At 36.3% G+C, this 17,949-nt stretch overlaps 1 protein-coding gene and 1 pseudogene across 2 annotated transcripts in view; one reads left to right on the top strand and one right to left on the bottom strand.

Annotated features, from left to right (window-relative positions):
* Window positions 1–17,949, bottom strand: part of UBR2 (ubiquitin protein ligase E3 component n-recognin 2) — a 154,009-nt gene that overhangs the window by 26,656 nt on the left and 109,404 nt on the right. For both annotated transcript variants that reach the window (XM_044674615.1, XM_044674614.1), the window contains exons 27-32: window positions 12,679–12,788; window positions 12,317–12,397; window positions 9,480–9,658; window positions 7,156–7,355; window positions 2,694–2,787; window positions 1,208–1,369 (exon numbers count right to left, since the gene is read on the bottom strand). In XM_044674615.1, coding sequence (XP_044530550.1) covers window positions 1,208–1,369; window positions 2,694–2,787; window positions 7,156–7,355; window positions 9,480–9,658; window positions 12,317–12,397; window positions 12,679–12,788 — 826 coding nt within the window. The remainder of the gene's footprint in view (window positions 1–1,207; window positions 1,370–2,693; window positions 2,788–7,155; window positions 7,356–9,479; window positions 9,659–12,316; window positions 12,398–12,678; window positions 12,789–17,949) is intronic.
* On the top strand, window positions 10,037–12,026 carry LOC123245646 (annotated as a pseudogene).

Genomic DNA, 17,949 nt, shown 5'->3' with positions numbered 1-17,949 from the left:
AAAAGTCTTTCTTAAAAAGTAGAACTGAGGGGCAGGTAGGTGATTCAGTGGCTATGAGAGCCAGGCCTAGAGATGGGAGATTTGGGTTCAAATCTGTCCTCAGATACTTCTGAGTTGTGTGACCCTGGGCAAGACATTTAATTCCAATTGCTTAGCCCTTACCAAATCTTTGCCTTGGAACTGATACTTAGTATCAATTCTAAGACAGAAGGCAAGGATTTTTTAAAAAGAAAAAAAGTAGAATTGGACAAATGGCAAAGGAGGCACAAAAGCTTACCAAAGAAAAACAATTTCCTTAAAATTAAAAATGGGCAAGTGGAAGCTAATGATGCCATGAAATATTAAGAAATGATAAAACAAAACCAAAAGAGTGGAAGAAAAACTACAAGAAAATGTGAAATATATCACTGGGAAAACAACTGACCTGGAAAATAGATTAAGGAGAGATAAGCCTAAGAATTATTGTATTACTTGAAATCCATGGTAAAATTAAAAAAAGAACCTAGAGATCATATTTCAAGAACTTATTAAGAAAACCACTTTGATATCCAAGAATCAAGAGGGAAAAGAGAAAAAATCCACTGATCATCTTTTGAAAGAGATCCTCAAATGGAAACTTATAGGAATAGTATAGTCAAATTAAAATGTCAGAGCATTCAGATCAAGAAGAAAATATTACAAGCAGCTAGAAAGAAATAATTTAAAAACATATTAGTATATATTTAATACATATGTATATACGAATGCATTAAATTCTTTTTAGGTTCTTAATTCCTGGAAGCACTTATAAAAAAACAATGTTCTATTTGCTAAGACAGATTGCAATATGTCCAATTTGAGGCCTCTAAATTAAGCTAGAAAGAGTGCAGAGGAAAATAATGAAAACATTGGACATGTGATATAGGTCCTTTAATGTTCAAAAGACAAGGTTAAAAAGGTTAATTTTCAAATGTAAGGTTTCAAAAATATCTCTACAATGCAGAGGCATCTGTGAGCAGCAATTATATCTTTCATCATGTTCTTGGAAATGGAAAATATACTGCTTGGATTTGTTCTAAGAAATGACTGAAAAAAGTTTATAGAGAATTTTGAAAACATTAAATAGGAGCAAAAATTATCTTACTGTAATTTTTACAAACTTAGATGATTAATGTTATCTTTAATCAATATTCTCACTTCATTAATGAGGTATTACAAATTAGAGTACCTGTTAAATATATTTCTTGGAGGAAGAAGCAAAGGAATAACAGTATTGCTTAAACATTCACAAAGGGGACAAAGGAATTCTCCATTTTCTACATCATAGCTTGTGTGCACACGTAATCTCTGTTGTCTTCTTTGTTCCTTTGCTTGTACAGCATCAAAATACCTTTAAAACAGAAGTTTTAAGTATTAACAAAACTGTTAGGTCTTTCAATGAAATTCACATTTTTTAATATTATTAATTATATAGTTTCCACAGCTCTAGCACCAACTAGCCATGTAACCTCGGGCAAATCAAAGATTTCTGGATCTTAGTCTCACATAAGGATAAAGCTAGAGGACCTCCAATGTCAATTGCAGTTCTATTCTATGATTCATAAATAACAATCCAGAACAGAGATGAAGTTTAGAGAATCATAGGTTTTACTCCACTGCTCAAGCTGGCAGCAAGAAATTGTATTGTATTACTAAGGAACTCTATATTTATTAGAATCCTAGGAAATATTTAATATATTCAATAAAGTAAACATATAATGTGTTTTTTTGCAATGAGGCAGAATTATCTTGGTTTCATATTAAATGATTTCTCCTAGGTTTATAATCTGTATGAGTATATTACTCTATGGAGTATAAAGATTGAGTTTTGTTTTACTAGAGGTGAACTTTTATTGATCTGCATGTATTTTTTTTCATACCACCCCAAAAGATTTTTAATGACAACAGGAATTTGATATGTAATCTAGATTTAATTGACTCCCCACTTTTATATAGAAAATGTCTATAATAAAATATTTCTGTTTACAATGGCCAAGTCACCCAATATGATATGAATTTGGAGAGTATAAAAAATGGTACAAGTAGTAAAGATGATCCAGGACTATGATATTTTCATCATATTTTCCAAGAACCCTAGTGGGCCTAGGGAAACTCAAAAGAATCCTACAGCTGGCTTAGACCCTACTCTATACGAACTGATGACAGCACTAGTTCCTCTTTAGTTAGCAGCAGTGAGCCATGATAATTCAGGGAATAAGTAGGTAGTACTACTTCCCAAGGATCCAAGGTTTACTTAATTTAATTTAGATCTAAAGACAGAAAAGACACCATTCTCCAAGCACAAGGTCAAGTCTCACTCCACCACTCTCTACAACTCCTTCCTGGAACTGAATTTACTCTAAAGATCCTCCTTTTCCAGTTACATTATTTAATATTTGTTATTATGTACTATCTTCCTTAGAAGGAAAAAAGGGTTAAATTTACTTGCAATGCTGCATTATTATATGTATCTATATAGTTTCATGAATATTTATAAGACATCCCTTTTATTACCAATAAATAATCAATTTTAGCCATAATTAGTCTAATAGTGGTAAGTTATTTGTATTTGCAAGTTTGGAGTTCTTCTCTCTTTTCTGGTATTGAATTTGCTTAAGTTCAATTTTGAGAACTGAAAGTAATGTTAACACTTATAAATAATGGTCAACAATTACCTTTGCCAACAGTGCGCATGCATTATGTGTCCACAGCTACCAGTGTGTGTTCCACAGGACAAGTCAGGATGCATAAATAATGGATCATATTTTTCTAGACAAAAAGAGAAAAAAAGAGTATTTGTTCTCCATATGAAAAATGTGCTCCCCAAAGTTCTATTTCAATTCTCCATCATGGCCTAGAGATGATCATAGGTTTACAAAGGCTAAATCAATCAACCAACATTAAATACCTCCTATTTGTCAAGTCCTTTGCTGATAATAAACAAAAAAAGAAATAAACTCTGGCCTCAATAGCTTGGCTTACATTCTATTGAGGGGGAATGAAAACATGCTCATAAATAAGCAAATACAAAACATATAATATAATGCATGGTAATTTTGGGCAAGAAGCATTGAGATTTGGTGGGTATGTGTGTGGGAATTGGACAAGACCTCATGCTTAAAGTAATTCCTGAGCTGTGTTTTGTAATTGATTGATTTATTTTTACCAGTTACATATAATAACAAATTTCCACATAAGTTTTCTGAAATTATATGATCCAAATTGTCTCCCTTCCTCCCTTCCTTTCCTCCACACTCCCAGAGTTGCAAACAATTTAATCTGGGTTATATATGTATTATCATACAAAATATATTTCCATATTGTTCACTTTTGCAAGTGAATAATCATATGCTTTCATTTGTATTCCAACTCCAACAGTTCTTTCTCTTGAGGTGGATAGGATTCTTTGTCATAAGTCCCTCAGAATTGTACTGGATCATGATATTGCTGAGAGTAGCTAAGTCTTTCAGAGTTGATCATTCCACAACATTGCTGTTACTGTGTACAATGTTGTCCTGGTTCTGCTTACTTCACTCTGTTATCAGTTCATGCAGGTCTTTACAATTCTTTTTGAAATCATCCTGTTCATCATTCCTTATAGTATGATAATATTCCATCACCGTCATATAGTACAATTTGTTCAGCCATTCCCTAATTGATGGACATCCCTTCAATTTCCAATTCTTTGCCACCACAAAAAGAGCAGCTATACATATTTTTGTACAAGTAGGTACTTGTCCCCTTTTTTCTTATCCCTTTGTGATACAGACCTAGTAGTGGTATTACTGGAACAAAGGGTTTACATTATTTTATAACACTTTGGGAATAGTTGCAAATTGCCCTCCAGCTGAGCTGAGCTGAGCTTTATAAATGGCAGAAGTGAGGAGGGTGTACATTCAAGAAATGGGGAATAATCTGGTAAAGAGACAGGAGACTGAATGTCATGTATGGGGAACAGCAAGGATAGTTGGGCTGGACTGTAGAGTGCATGAAGGCAAATAATATGCCCTAAGGCAGGGCAGCTAAGTGGTTCAACAGATATAGAGCAGGTCTGGAGATGGGAGGTCTCGGGTTCAAATCCAGTCTCAGGCACTTTCTAGTTTTGTGTCTGTGGGCAAGTCAATTAACCTCAATTGCTTAGCCCTTAATGCTCTTCTGCCTTGGAACCAATACTTAGTGTTAATTCTATGACAGAAGGCAAGAGTTAAAAAAAAAATACACACATTCCCACATACACACTCTCTCTCTCTAAGGCTGGAAAGGTAGGTTGGCGCCATGTTGTGAAGGAATTTACATGTCAAATAGAGGAATTTGTATTTGATCCTAGAGGTAAGAGGGGACACTAATATTTACTGAGCAGAGTAGTGATATGGTCAGGCTTGTGCTTCAGGAATATCAGTCTGGTAGTGTTGTGGACAATGAGTTGGAAGACAGAGACATTCATGGCAAGAGAATAATAAGAAGACTATTTGATACTCCAGGGCAAGAGGTAATAAGGGCCTGGATTAGAGTGATGGCTGCTGAGTAGAACAAAGGAACAGAACTGATAGATATTGGGGAGGAAGAAACAAGATATGGAAACTGATTAGCTATGTGAGATGAAGGAAAGTAAGAAGTCAAGATGATTTTAAGGTTGGGAGGGCAATGGTACCCTTGATAGAAATAGGGCTATTTGGAAGAGGGTGTGGGGGGAAGACAATGAATTTTCTACTTGGAAAAATGAGTTTGAGATGCCTACAGGATATCCATTTAAATTGTCCAACAGGACTAAGAAAAGACCATTAGTTTTGGCAATTAAAAGATCACTGGCGTTTGTGCAGAGAATAGCTTCAATTCTGTATAAGGCTGGAGGTCAGATTGCAAGGGATTGAAAAGTGATGTTAACAAGATTATACTGCTTTTTCTAAGACTTTGAAGAAGAGTTATGGAGGAAGGAGACATAGCCACGTTCTTTGTAGTGGAAAAAAACTGGAAAATGATGGAGTGTCCATCAATTAGGGAATGGCTGAACAAATTGTGGTATCTGATGGTGATGGAATATTATTGTGCTGAAAAGAATAATGAACTGGAGGAATTCCATGTGAACTGAAATGACCCCCAGGAATTGATGCAGAGCGAAAGCAGCAGAGCCAGAAGAACATTGTACACAGAGACCAATACACTGTGGTAAAATAGAATTAATGGACTTCTCTACTAGCAGCAATGCAATGATCCAGGATAATTCTGAGGGATTTATGGAAAAGAACGCTACCCACATTCAGAGGAAGAACTGCAGGAGTGGAAACACAGAAGAAAAGCAGCTGCTTGAACACATGGGTTGAGGCAGACATGATTGGGGATGTAGACTTGAAACTACCACACCAATGCAATGATCAACAATTTGGAAATAGGTCTTGATCAATGACATGTTAAAACTAGTGGAAATGCGCATCAGCCAAGGGTGGGGGGAGGGCGAGGGGTGAAGGGAAAAGTAGGAGCATGAATCATGTAACCATGTTAACTTTTCTAAAAAATGAATATTAATAAATGTTAAAAAAAAAAAGATCATTGGCGTTTGTGCAGAGAATAGCTTCAATTCTGTGAAAAGGCTGGAGGTCAGATTGCAAGGGATTGAAAAGTGATGGCAACAAGATAATACTGCTTTTTCTAAGACGTTGAAGAAGAGTTATGGAGGAAGGAGACATAGCCACGTTCTTTGTAGTGGAAAAAAACTGGAAAATGATGGAGTGTCCATCAATTGGGGAATGGCTGAACAAATTGTGGTATCTGATGGTGATGGAATATTATTGTGCTGAAAGGAATAATGAACTGGAGGAATTCCATGTGAACTGGAACAACCTCTAGGAATTGATGCAGAGTGAAAGGAGCAGAACCTGGAGAACATTATACACAGAGACTGATATATAATGGCCCAAGTGAATGTAATAGACTTTTCTACTAGGAGCAATGCAATGATCTAGGACAATCCAGGGGAACTTATGAGAAAGAATGCTATCTACATCCAGATGTTAAGATAGGATTAACTCTCCCTTTGCCTATTTTTAAATTAATCCACAAAAACTGAAAACACCCCTACTTAATACTAAGTAGGGGAGGTCCACAAGCCACTTGCTAAAAGTGAGTGTCAACTCCAAAAGCAACTGACCACCCACTGGGCAGTGCTAAGCAAGTTTAAAGACTGCAATTGGCTCCCATAAAATGGAGGAAGGGATAGGAAATGGTGTGGAAAAAGGACTATAAAAGACCTGAACTTCCCGTCTAAGCAGGTCTTTGGCCTGAATCTTGGGCTTGGAGGATCTTGGACTGAGTCTATGGCTTGGAGCTACGACTTGGGACTTTCGTTCTTGGACGGCTTCTGGTAAAACTGCTCCTGGATCTTTTCCTTTGGAGCTTCACTTGGGTGAGTGAGAAGCTGACCCTCCTTTCCTGGCTTCTGGAGAGATTAGTTCTGGAGAGGCCTCCCCTTTTTAGAGGAGGCCTGTGGATTGAACTCTTGTTTAATTCACCACTGAGTCCTCCAGCTGAGGGGTTAATGAACCCTGTGTGGGTTGAGCCAGGGACTGGAGCAACATTTAGGGTGATAGTCTTAGACTTCTTACTCTACCCTCTTTTACATTTCTCTACTTTCACTTTTTCCACCTCTTTGTAAATAAAGATACTGAAAGTCAATGTGATTTGAGCTATAATATTTTTAAATTTGTGACCACAGTATTATCTTAGAATTCTCATATATTTAGTCAAACCCTTAATTTTAATTCCTTATACAGAGAAAGAACTGTGGGAACAGAAACACAGAAGAAAAACATGATTGATCACGTAATTTAAGAGGGATAGGATTAGGCTTTAATGTTAAAAGATTACTTTACTGCAAATAAGAATAACATGGAAATAGGTTTTGAACAATGATATATGTATAACCCAGTGGAATTGATTGTCAGCTCTGGGAGGGGAGAAAATCATGAATCATGTAACCATGGAAAAATATTCTAAATAAAAAAATGTTTTAAAATGTTTAAATAAAGATAATAGAAAAATTAGAAGTTTATAAATATTATACAATGAAAAAGGTTAATAAGCAACAAAGCAAACCACTGTCAAATACTGAATAAGATTATGGCTAGGACTGAAGTGACATACCTGGATCCTGAATAAATTTATTTCTATTTTTTGACAACACAGTTGACCGCTGAACAAATGCTGCTAGTACCATAGCTTTGTTGTCAACTTTAACCTCCTGTTCCTCTTGACACAAAATACAAGTAACAATTTGCCTCTGTTCGGTGACTTGAGTTTGTTCTGGGCCCAAGGCTATGAGGGGAGTATCTGAAATCATAGGACTAAAATAAAAAGAAAGTTGTGAATATATGGCTAATTACAAATTACATTGTAATGAATGACCCTAAAACATTCTGGTTAATGATAATACCCAATAATGACCGCAGTTGTGCTACTTGATATTTAAGTAAATGTATTTGAACTTGAAACATATCCAAACACCTATTCACAAACTACTTGTTAACAAATCAAAATTTCTAAGATTTTAAGAAGAGGAAAACATTCTAAAACTCTTCTATCAACATGAACTTAAGATTCAAAGTATGCTTAAATCTTATGAGAAACCTGAGAATTTTATCAACTATTATTCACCCTAAATAATTGCCTGAATCAATTTCCCCTCTATATTCTATATATTTTTTTCCTATCCTTTAGTCCTACACAGCCATGTTTCTCCTGTAAGACTCTGTTTCCTGGTGTCAGAAAATTAAAAGCCTGTTGTTTCTTTAAACCCTCAAATTTTGTAAATTTCCATATAAGTTAAAAAATAGGAAATAGAATATTACTTTAACTATAGGTAGTTCAGAGCTACTCAGCAGTCCATTTCATCTGTTCTTTACATGATTTACAACTTGGCTTAAGACTACATCTTAAAACTGTCATTATACTATTTCCAGCAGCAAAGTTTTCTTAAAGTCCTATAGGGAGACTTTGGATAAAAGTAGGAAACTTTTTTTTCTGTGTTAGAATTGAAGTTAGGCATGGAATATAATTTAAGCTTCAAAAAATTCCTTCTAATATGCTCTTTGGTCATCTTTACAACAAATTCCTAGATGGGAGTATGGATTAGGCATGTCATGAATCTATACTAAGAATGTCTAGACCAAGATAGCAAATATTTTGAATTGAGAGCAATAAGCAGGAGGAAAGAATTTATATAAAAATTTATTTTGGGGGGGCATCTGGGTGGCTCAGTGGATTGAGAATCAGACCCAGAGATGGGAGGTCCTGGATTCAAATTTGACCTTAGACACTTCCTAGCTATGTGACCCTGGGCAAGTCACTTAACCCCCACTGCCTAGCCCTTATCACTCTTCTGCCTTAGAACCAATATTCAGTATTGATTCTAAGATGGAAGGTAAGGGTTTAAAAAAAAATATATATATGTATATATATAAATATAAACTAATCAAATCTAAGTTTTTCGAATGATCAATTAAAATACTAAGATGAAATATTTAAATTATCTTAGTCTAGAGATGAGAGGGCATAGCACAGCTGAGAAAGAGCTGGACATGAAATCAAGAAGCTCTGGGTTCAGGCCTTGCCTCTGTGATAATGAGATTAAATCTATCCTGCTCATCTTTAGATTTAATCACAAAGGTGAAAACATCTCCACTTAACTCACAAGTTGGGAGGTCTGTGACCCACATGTGGCAGAGTGAGTGACAAATCAGAATTTATTGACTGCCTCCTGGGCAGTCCTAGAAAAGCATCTGTTGTGATTGTACAAAAGAGGCCCCTTTAAAAAGAGAGTTCAGTGAGCTGAGGGCTCTCTGGTGGTTTGTGAATGGGACCCAAAGGAGGGTTACTGGTTCATGACCTGGACCTGGGACTCTTGAGATCTTGGTGAGACTGTTTTAAAATCTTTTCTTTGGAATTCCACATGGTAAGTATAAAGATTGAATCTTCCTGAACTTCTCTTAAGGAACTTCCCTTTCAAAACAGACTCTGTGACTGAAGCTTTTGCTTCATAGGCCTCTGGGGCCTTTGGGCCTCGGCCCTCGGCTCAAGGCTTGTCCTTTTTCCAGTTAAGGATTAGTTAGATCTGCTTGGGTTAAACCAGGGACCTAAGCGAATTATTTAGTTTGTCAGGTTAATTATCTTACCTTATCCTCTCTCTAAATTTTTTACTTTCTCTCTCTCTCTTCTCATTTGTAAATAAACTTCCATAAAAGTCATTTTGACTTGAGGTTATTCTTTAATTGGGAATTGATAATTATTCAATTCCCTGCCGACCTAACCTTTTAATATATTCAACCAAAACCCCCCTTTTGCCCCTTACACCTCTGATACATATGATCTTACTGTGTGTGGGCAGAGGCAAGTAATTCAACTCTATAATATATGTTATAGATGAGCTGCCATCAACTCATCTCCACAAAAGGCTAGAAATATTTCTTTACCTGTTATCAAGAATGGTGGATGTGGAAGCATCTAGTTCTAATGTTTGCTGAAAGAGTTCTTTGTTTTCGTCTATGAAATGTCTTTGCATTTCAGACATTTGAGCCATGATTTTCTCTCTCCGAAGCCTGGCTATTTCAGCTTTTCTCTTCCTCTCAGCTTTATCTTTATCCTTTGAGTTCTGAAATGAAATTCAATTAGGCATTTTAGAAGCATAATGATTAGATTTAATTCTGTACTGTCCATATCTTCCTTATTTGAGCAAAGGTTTTTTAGTTGTAGCATTAGCCTAAAATATAAGATTGTAAAAGCCAAATGGCAAATCAAGTACAAATCAATTTTCAAAAATAAAATATAGCAGTCAATTTCTTGACATTTAAACGGGTAGCTGGTTATCAGTAATTCAAGATGAGGCTCAAAATTTCATTTAAGAATACTAGTTGTCCCTTAGAAGAGGTAGGGCCCAAGGATAATCGTGGACTCCTTACAGAGGAAGCTATGAGAGCAGTGTCTGTAGGAGATTCTTTATACATTACTAGGTAATCTGCAGAGTGCTAACATGGTAAAGAAATGTACAAAGGAAAAAACTGTACAGGCTGATGATGATTCTGAACTTTTAGAACTTCTGTGCAGACATATTTGAAAAGGATTAGAACAAAAGTGGTTTGAAAAAGTCTTGGATGAATGTGCAATGGAACGTTTGCCAAGAAAGCAAGACTGACAACAGGACGAACAATAAACCAGAAGGGGAGAATGAAGAAAATCCTTCAATCTGACTGTGTCCTAAATGTGGCCATCAGGGTTGTGGTAGAGATTCTCAAGAGTAGCATGTTTTGAAGCTTTATGCCACACCAAGATCAGAACCCCATTGACTGGTGTTTAGCTTTTACAACTGGAGTGTGTGGTATTACTTGTTGTGATTAGGAGGTCCAATATAGAGCAGCTCAAGTCAATTGGGTCAACTTGTGGACTATATTAGAAAACAAATTTATGTTAAAACTTCAAGATCAGCATCAAAAGATCAAGGGAAAACTGAAATTGAAAATAAAAAATCGGGAAAAAACCCAGCAAAAATGAATAGGAGAGAAAAAGGAAACCATGACACTGGATTCTACTACTCAACTGACTTTGAAAGGATTCTAATTTGGGGAACATATGTTTCTTTAATGCAATTATACAGAATTTGCCACAGACTCTATAGTACTAAGAGAACTGTTGAAAGAAGCAAAAATTTCTGGAACAATAGTGAAAATTGAACCACCTGACTGGTCCCTAACAGAACCTCTAGAAAAAAAAACCTTGAGCCTCCAGGTCCTTTTACTTCAGCCATGTGCCAATTTCTTAATGAGATGTATGAAATCAAAAGGGGAATTGTGACACTTAAAGAGATATTTTCTCAGGTCTATACAAAAGCAGTGCAATTTAAAGGTCATCAATAGCAATATGGTCAGGAACTGCTTTGGTATCTACTGGATGGGATGAGAAGAAATCCAGAGAGTAAGCACTGAGATTCTTAAAGTACTTGGCAGTTCCACTGAAAAACTGGATGAAGAATTTAAAAAGAAAATTAAAGAGCATGAAAGAAAAAAGTCATGTGGATCAAATATTTTGTGGAGAACTAACTAGTACAATTGTGTGAGTAATGCAAAACTGTCTGGTTGGTCCGTGAATCTTTCCTTGATTTGTCTCTCCCTGTTTTAAATTATCAGAGTGGAAAGAAAAGCATAAGTGATTTAAAAAAATTATATATATGAAGATGAAGGTAAAGATAGTGAGGAGGAGAAATATAATAATAATAATTATATGAAGGAGAAGAATACCATTCCTTCTTGTACAAGTAAGCACTGGCAGAAAAAAAGCAAAGAAGCAAGCCAGAAAGCAAAGAACCAATGAAGGCAACAAAAAATTCAAGAAAAAATTATTCAGTTAAATAATATCTGTACCAATGAAATGTGATGTTTACACAGAGGCAGGATAGTAGATCAAAGACAAATATTAAAGGTGAAAAGAAGTATATTTACACTAATGCCAAAAAGCAAATGCTGATTTCTCAGGCTTCTCTTATTCTAACTCTTCATTTAAAGAGATTTCAATAGGCTGGTCTGAATCTGTGCAAAGCTAACAAGCACATAAAGTTTCCAGATGTACCTTTTTGTACCATAAGAATGTTACTGAAGGAAATACAAAAGTGTTGTATTTTTTATATGGAGTTGTTGAACACAGTGGTACTATTAGATGGGGGGAATTACACTACCTACGTACGTGAAGACAAAAACTTCAAACAGTCATCTTTATAATCTTATTCTTAATGGAACTAGTCCACAAGGTAAACATCTTAGAAAATGTAGTTTTCTTTTATTTAAGTAGGGAAAATACACTAGAATCTTAATTTTTTGTTTTAAATCTTCTTCTCAATACAATTTGAAAATGAATCAACAAAGGGGCAGTGGTTTCATATCAGTGACACACATGTACAAGCTGTGCCTGCAAATAAGGTTCTAAATTCATAAGCTTACCTCCTATTTTAGGAGTGAATACTTAATAATTAATCTGAAAAAGAATTCCTCCCATAATATTTGTTTGGTTTTTTAATTAAAAAAAAAAAACCAGTAAAAGACAATTTGAATCATGTTCACATAAATTTGAATATACTAGAAAAGATCATGTGACCTGAAATGCTATAGGGGAAAATGATAAGCAGAATTGCAAGTGAAAAATGTTTCTGTGGTTGAAAGGAAAATAAAGATACCATTTACTGGTTTAATAAATTTTAAAATAAAAAGAGTTAATACTTCAATGTATCACTTATGCCTATACTATCAACAACCATAGTTTATACCTCTTCCATTATTGTTCCTTCTGCTTCAGCCACAGGACTGGTGGAAGAACTCTCTCTTATCTTCTTAATGGCATTAAAAGTCTATTAAAAAAGATAAGAAAACAGAAATGAAATGAAAAGAGACAGAAAAAATTCATACTGGAGTTGGAACCCAAACCTATGGTTTTCCTGTATTCAAGCCCAGCATTCTTTCAATAGAGTATGTTTCTTTCCCCTAATTCTTTTGTCAAAATATTTTGTATTTGTATCCCCAGTGCTCAGCATAGTGTTCAGCACATGTTAAAAGCTTAATTTTTTTCAGTCATTCATAAGCCATACATGCTACCCATGAAAAATGCTAATAGTAATGTAGGAAATTTTACCTTCAATATCCATCTTATCATGTCTTTGTGAACTTCCAAGTAGGGAGCATTCTGTAGTGTTTCTAGCATAGCTAGTATGCTAGGAGAATTGCTGGAAGTATCACCAGGTCCTAAGAAAGAGAAGGGGAAAGTTGATAAATGTTGTTTACAATTATATCCTTTATGCCTGGCATTACAATATTATTAATTGTAATAATAGCATCAATAATGGAGCTGTATGGTGCTCTTCCCCAATGGCAGAAATCAAAATTTATTTACATACTTTCATTTTATGCAACAATTATGTTCAGGTCTTCCTGTAGGTCTATCCACTGAACTAGTGTAGGCTTTCCTATATTGCAAGGGTACTAAAGGAACACATAGGCTATTCCTTTTAATATAAGTTGTCTACCTTCTTTTCTGGGTATACATTCCTCTGACATTATCTTTTACAGTTTCTCCTGTGTTTTTCTTCATTGGTAATATGCTACTACCTATCACACAACAATATGTTGTGAAAGGGAATTTTTTTTTTCTTTGTCTATTTTAAGTTAATCAATCAGGAACTTGAAGTACCCCTACTTAACACTTAGTAAGTCACTAACAATGAGATTTCACACTTACTTAGTCATTAACACTTAGTCCCAAAAGACCACAAGTACTGCACCCCCTTTCTCATCCTTCCCCCGCCCCCACCCCAGTGCTAGGCAAATTGAGGGACTTTGGTTCCTGAGACCAGCCCACAGTGAAAGGAAGAAGAAACCGGAGGGTGGAGAAAACTGCTTAGAAAAGCCAGCCAAGGTCTATTGCCTTGGTGGCTCTTGCTGAGGAAGGATTTCTGCATTGGTGTCTTTGCGTGGAGGGATTCTTCTGCCTTGGTCTTCTGCATTGGAGGAATTCCCCTGCCTTAGACTTCTGCATTGGAGATTGATACTGCACTGGTAAGACTCTTGCTGAAGAGACTACTGGGACTCCTGGTTGGAGATTGGGACCTGAGGGAGCCTTTGTTGGAGTTGAGCTGGATTTCTTGAGATTGGCAATTATAGGATATTTAGCTAGGCAATATTTTCTACCTCCTTCCTACATTTACCCCTTTACTATCTCTACCTTGTTGTAATAAAGCTACTGTAATCAGCCTTGTGACTCAAGAGTTAATTTTATAAATGGCAACCACAATAATTCTTTTTAACTCATAAATTTAGTCAAACCATTTTTTAGTCTTTACAATGTCTTTCCATGGTCCTATGTGTGACTTGTAACTTTAAGTCTCAGCTATAAAGGACCATGTAATGAGGGGTAATGTGGTTGATAATAGGGGAGCTGGTGGTACCAGTGAAGTCATCTAGCCAGGGAGCTTGTAACTACTGTAGCTGGTGATTTGGGACTGCCAGGGATGTGTTGCCTGAGCTGTGATGCCCAGTCAGTCTCCCTGCTGTCTGTAGGCTCCTTTAAGGTGGAGAGTGAGGAGACCCTCCCTGATAGAGTGAAAGCAGTAACCAACAGGAAGTGAAGCTCACCCACTTCCTGAATTAAATGGATGCCTGGCCAGTACTTCCTTGGAGTTAAGTGGTTGCTATTCTTCCCTCTCCTCAGCCCCTTAGCCCTGGTTGATGTTATAATTAACTACAGAAGGTCACAGTTTCAGGTTAAGGGTTTATTTAAACACAGGAGGGAAAACTGAGGAAAGAGGGTTTAGGGTTTGGAGAAGCTTTTGTTAAGGGTGACTGGCCAGTGTTGGCAATGGACTTAGAAGGTAAGATCAGGCTGAGGGAACCAGCCCCTCAGACAGGGATAATTTCCACTGCCCTGATATTAAGTGATCCACCAGCTACACAGATGAGGTTGATGATTTGGTTTAGGGGTGTCCCTGTTGCTAGGCTAACCTAATCTAATTTCCTACCCACAATCCACCTCCTTCAACTTGGGGTCCCCAAGGGAAGTCCAGGGGTAGCTGGGTGTCTGGGTTAGGTCAAGGAAATCAGAACCCCCAGGTTGGTTCTGCAGGGGTATTTATAGTCCCAGCTCAAACTGTCAGGTTTCATTCTCCTAACTGACAGGATTGCCTAGGGTAATTTTGCAAATGCAAGAGATCTTGCATAAATCCTGCATTACAATCATTGGAAGAATACTGGCATTATTAGAAAAGATGGATTCTTGTTTTCAGGTCATAAAAAACACTGTGAATTTCCCAGTTTTATAATTAACTCCACTTTTCTTAATCAACTCTTGAGACAAGTTCAACATTCAACTATGTTGATTGTTTAAAAAAAATGTACTTAGTCTGATGGGCAGCATATTTAACTGCAAATAATAGTATGACATTTTCCATCTACTTGGTTTTTTCCTGTGTGAAAAATTAGGCTAAAATCTTTGGAGTGGCTATGGAATTAATTCAAAAGGCTCCAGTTATAGTGTTTAATTCATCAATCAATTAGCAAACATTTAAAATTTTACTTACTATGCACCACATACTAAATACTAGGATACAAGTAATTGATTTTGTCCTGTAACTGGTTAAGTCATGGATCTTTATTTCTGAGTTTAGTTCAGAATTCAGCTAATCTAGAATGGGTTAAGTTTCAAAATCCAGCTCTCCTGATAATCACTGATCTCAAGAAATTTTGCTAACCTTGGGGAATGTGTGAGAAAGAAAGGGGGTTGGGCGTGAAATCTTTAAACCACCAAGCTATGCTTCAAGAATGTCTAGTTTGCTGTCCCAAATTCTGGGCCACTATCTTGCACCTGGATTCCAAGAGAAGAAGGGGGCATTGTTGCTAGTCCTCATTATTAATCTTCTAAATAATTATGTAGTTTCCTGTGCTTCAGCTTTGTAACTAATCATGTTGTTCCTAATCATATAGTGTCATCTAGCTTGTTCTGTTCTTTGTTCTGCAATCCCCAAATCTTATAAAAGGGAACTGTCCTCTTGGAATCTTTGGCATAAATGGAGGCAAGTAGCATGTACCTACTAATAAAGGTTACTATATGCAGAAATCTGCCTCAGTTTGCTCTCTGTAAAAATTAAAACATAACAGAAGAGAATGAGAGGAGAGGAAGTAAAGGCACCAACTTTTAAGGAGTTTAGCTAAAAAGGGGAAGAGAGATAGATATAAGATGATAGCTTATGGGAATTATAGAATCTAGTGAGGGGTTTTAGAGGCTGGAAGAGATGGGCATATTTACTAGCATCGGGGAAGGAACTAGTAGATAAGAAGAGATTGAAGATGAAAGAGTGGGGATGACAGAAGAGGCAATCTGATGGAGGAGTTAAGATCAAAGGTGCATGAAGGAAAAGCCAATGGGAGATGATGTTAGAGAGATATGATATAAGGAGAAGAGAAATAGTTTGTGATAAATTTGACCTTTTTTTTTGCTTAATTATGAGGTAAGGTTATGATTTGAAAGGAAGGCAGAGGAAGAGCTGTGGGAGGCTGGAGGAAAGAATCTATTTGGAAAAGTTGCTATGGGAAATTGAATAGAGAATTCTTTAGGAAGAGAAGGATTATCTTGCAATAGTGAGATTAGATAACATGAATTTATGCTGGGTACAGTATGGTTTTGTAACTTTTTACAGTTCTGTTCAGGAACATATAAGTGGCAGAAGAGAAGGTAGATGATGGGAATCGTCCAAGGTTGAGAGTTTGATCAGAATGGCTATACAAAAAGGGGGTAAGGGATTTTAGAGTTGAGACTAATGCAGAGTTGTACTGGTTTACTATGTTTTTGCTATTGGGGAATTGTGGTCTAGCAAAGTACTGAAGGATGGCAAAATTGATTTGAAGAATAGACACAGAATGATGAAATATTATGATCAGATAAAGGAATTTCAGAGTTCATGAAAATGAATGCAGAATACTTGTGGGCAATGGCAAGATCAAGGACAAGACCATCACTGTTTATATTTGAATAAGAAATAAGAGTATTCATGGGAGTTAAATTAAGGTCACGGGGGAATGTGAAGTTGGGAATTTCAACATGTATCATGTATTTAACATGTATCAAAAAGTATCTTAGTAGGAGTGCAGGAGTTTTAATCAATGAAATATCATCTATAAACAAGAAGATCTATTTGGACCCTATAGAAGACATCCTTCATGACAGTGACATGTTTCTGATGGATTTCTCATTTGCTATTTATAATCTAAGTATATGTTGTATATGCTGATTTATCTTTCAGTCAATTAATAAAATATTTTTTAAGTGACTACAATGTGCCAGGCACTGTGCTAAGCACCAGGGATACAAAAAGAGGCAAAAGATCATTCCTGCTCTCAAAGAGTTTATAATCTAATGGGGAAACAACATACAAACAAGTATATATAGAAGCAAACTCTATGAAGGATACATAGGAAATAATTAAACAGAGGGAAGGCACTAGAACTAAGGGAAGGGGTTATGAAAGGCTTCCAGTAAAGATGGGATTTTAGTTGATATTTAAAGGATACTACAGGTAGAGTGAAGGAAAAGGATTCTAGGGAGAGGGGTCTAACAAGACTGAATAAAAAAATGCAAGGTGGGAAGTAAGGTGTAAGAAGACTGGAAATGGAGATATGCACTAGGTTATGAAAGGCTTTCAATACCAAACAGTATTCTGTATATGATTCTGGAGGCAATGGGGAACCATTGGAGTTTAAAGATTGTGGGGAGGGTAGGGAGAGAAGGGGTTTGAGATGATTGGACCTGCGCTTTAGGAAAATCACTTTAGTGATCAAATAAAGGCTTGACTGGAGTGGGGAAAGACCTGAGGCAGGCAGACCCACTAGCAGGCTATTACAAGAGTCCAGGTATAAGCATCATCTGAAGGCCTGCGCTAAAGTGATAGCAGTGTGACAGAAAAGGAAATATATCAGAGATGCCACAAAGGTCTTGGCAATAGGAGATGAGAGACAATAAAGAGGCCTGGAGGACTCTTAAAAGACTGGGAGGATGGTGTCAGGCACATAGTAGGAGCTTAAATAATTATTGGTCGAAAAAAATTTTTTTTAGCATTCTACCGCCTTCCCAGCATATTCCTACAATTTCCTCCCAAGAAACAAAGAAAAAAAGTAAAGAAAAACTAGCCCACAAAACTCCATTCCTAACGGTATATATTAACATTCCATGCTTCAGTCTCTCACTTCTCTTGAGGAATGTTTTATCATTCTGGGCCAAAAATTGGCATTTTCATCTGTGCTTGGAAGAAGCTTTTTTAGCACTGTTTTCATTTGCATTATTGTACTCATTTCGAATAATGTTATGGTTCTGCTTTCTTTTCTCTGTATCATTCGAATCTGTTTCTCATATTTGTCATTC

This window comes from Gracilinanus agilis, chromosome 4 (assembly GCF_016433145.1).
Source record: "Gracilinanus agilis isolate LMUSP501 chromosome 4, AgileGrace, whole genome shotgun sequence".
NCBI classification, from domain to species: Eukaryota; Metazoa; Chordata; class Mammalia; order Didelphimorphia; family Didelphidae; genus Gracilinanus; species Gracilinanus agilis.
Note: the sequence above shows the minus strand (reverse complement) of the source record. Positions and strands in the feature narration are given on the sequence as shown.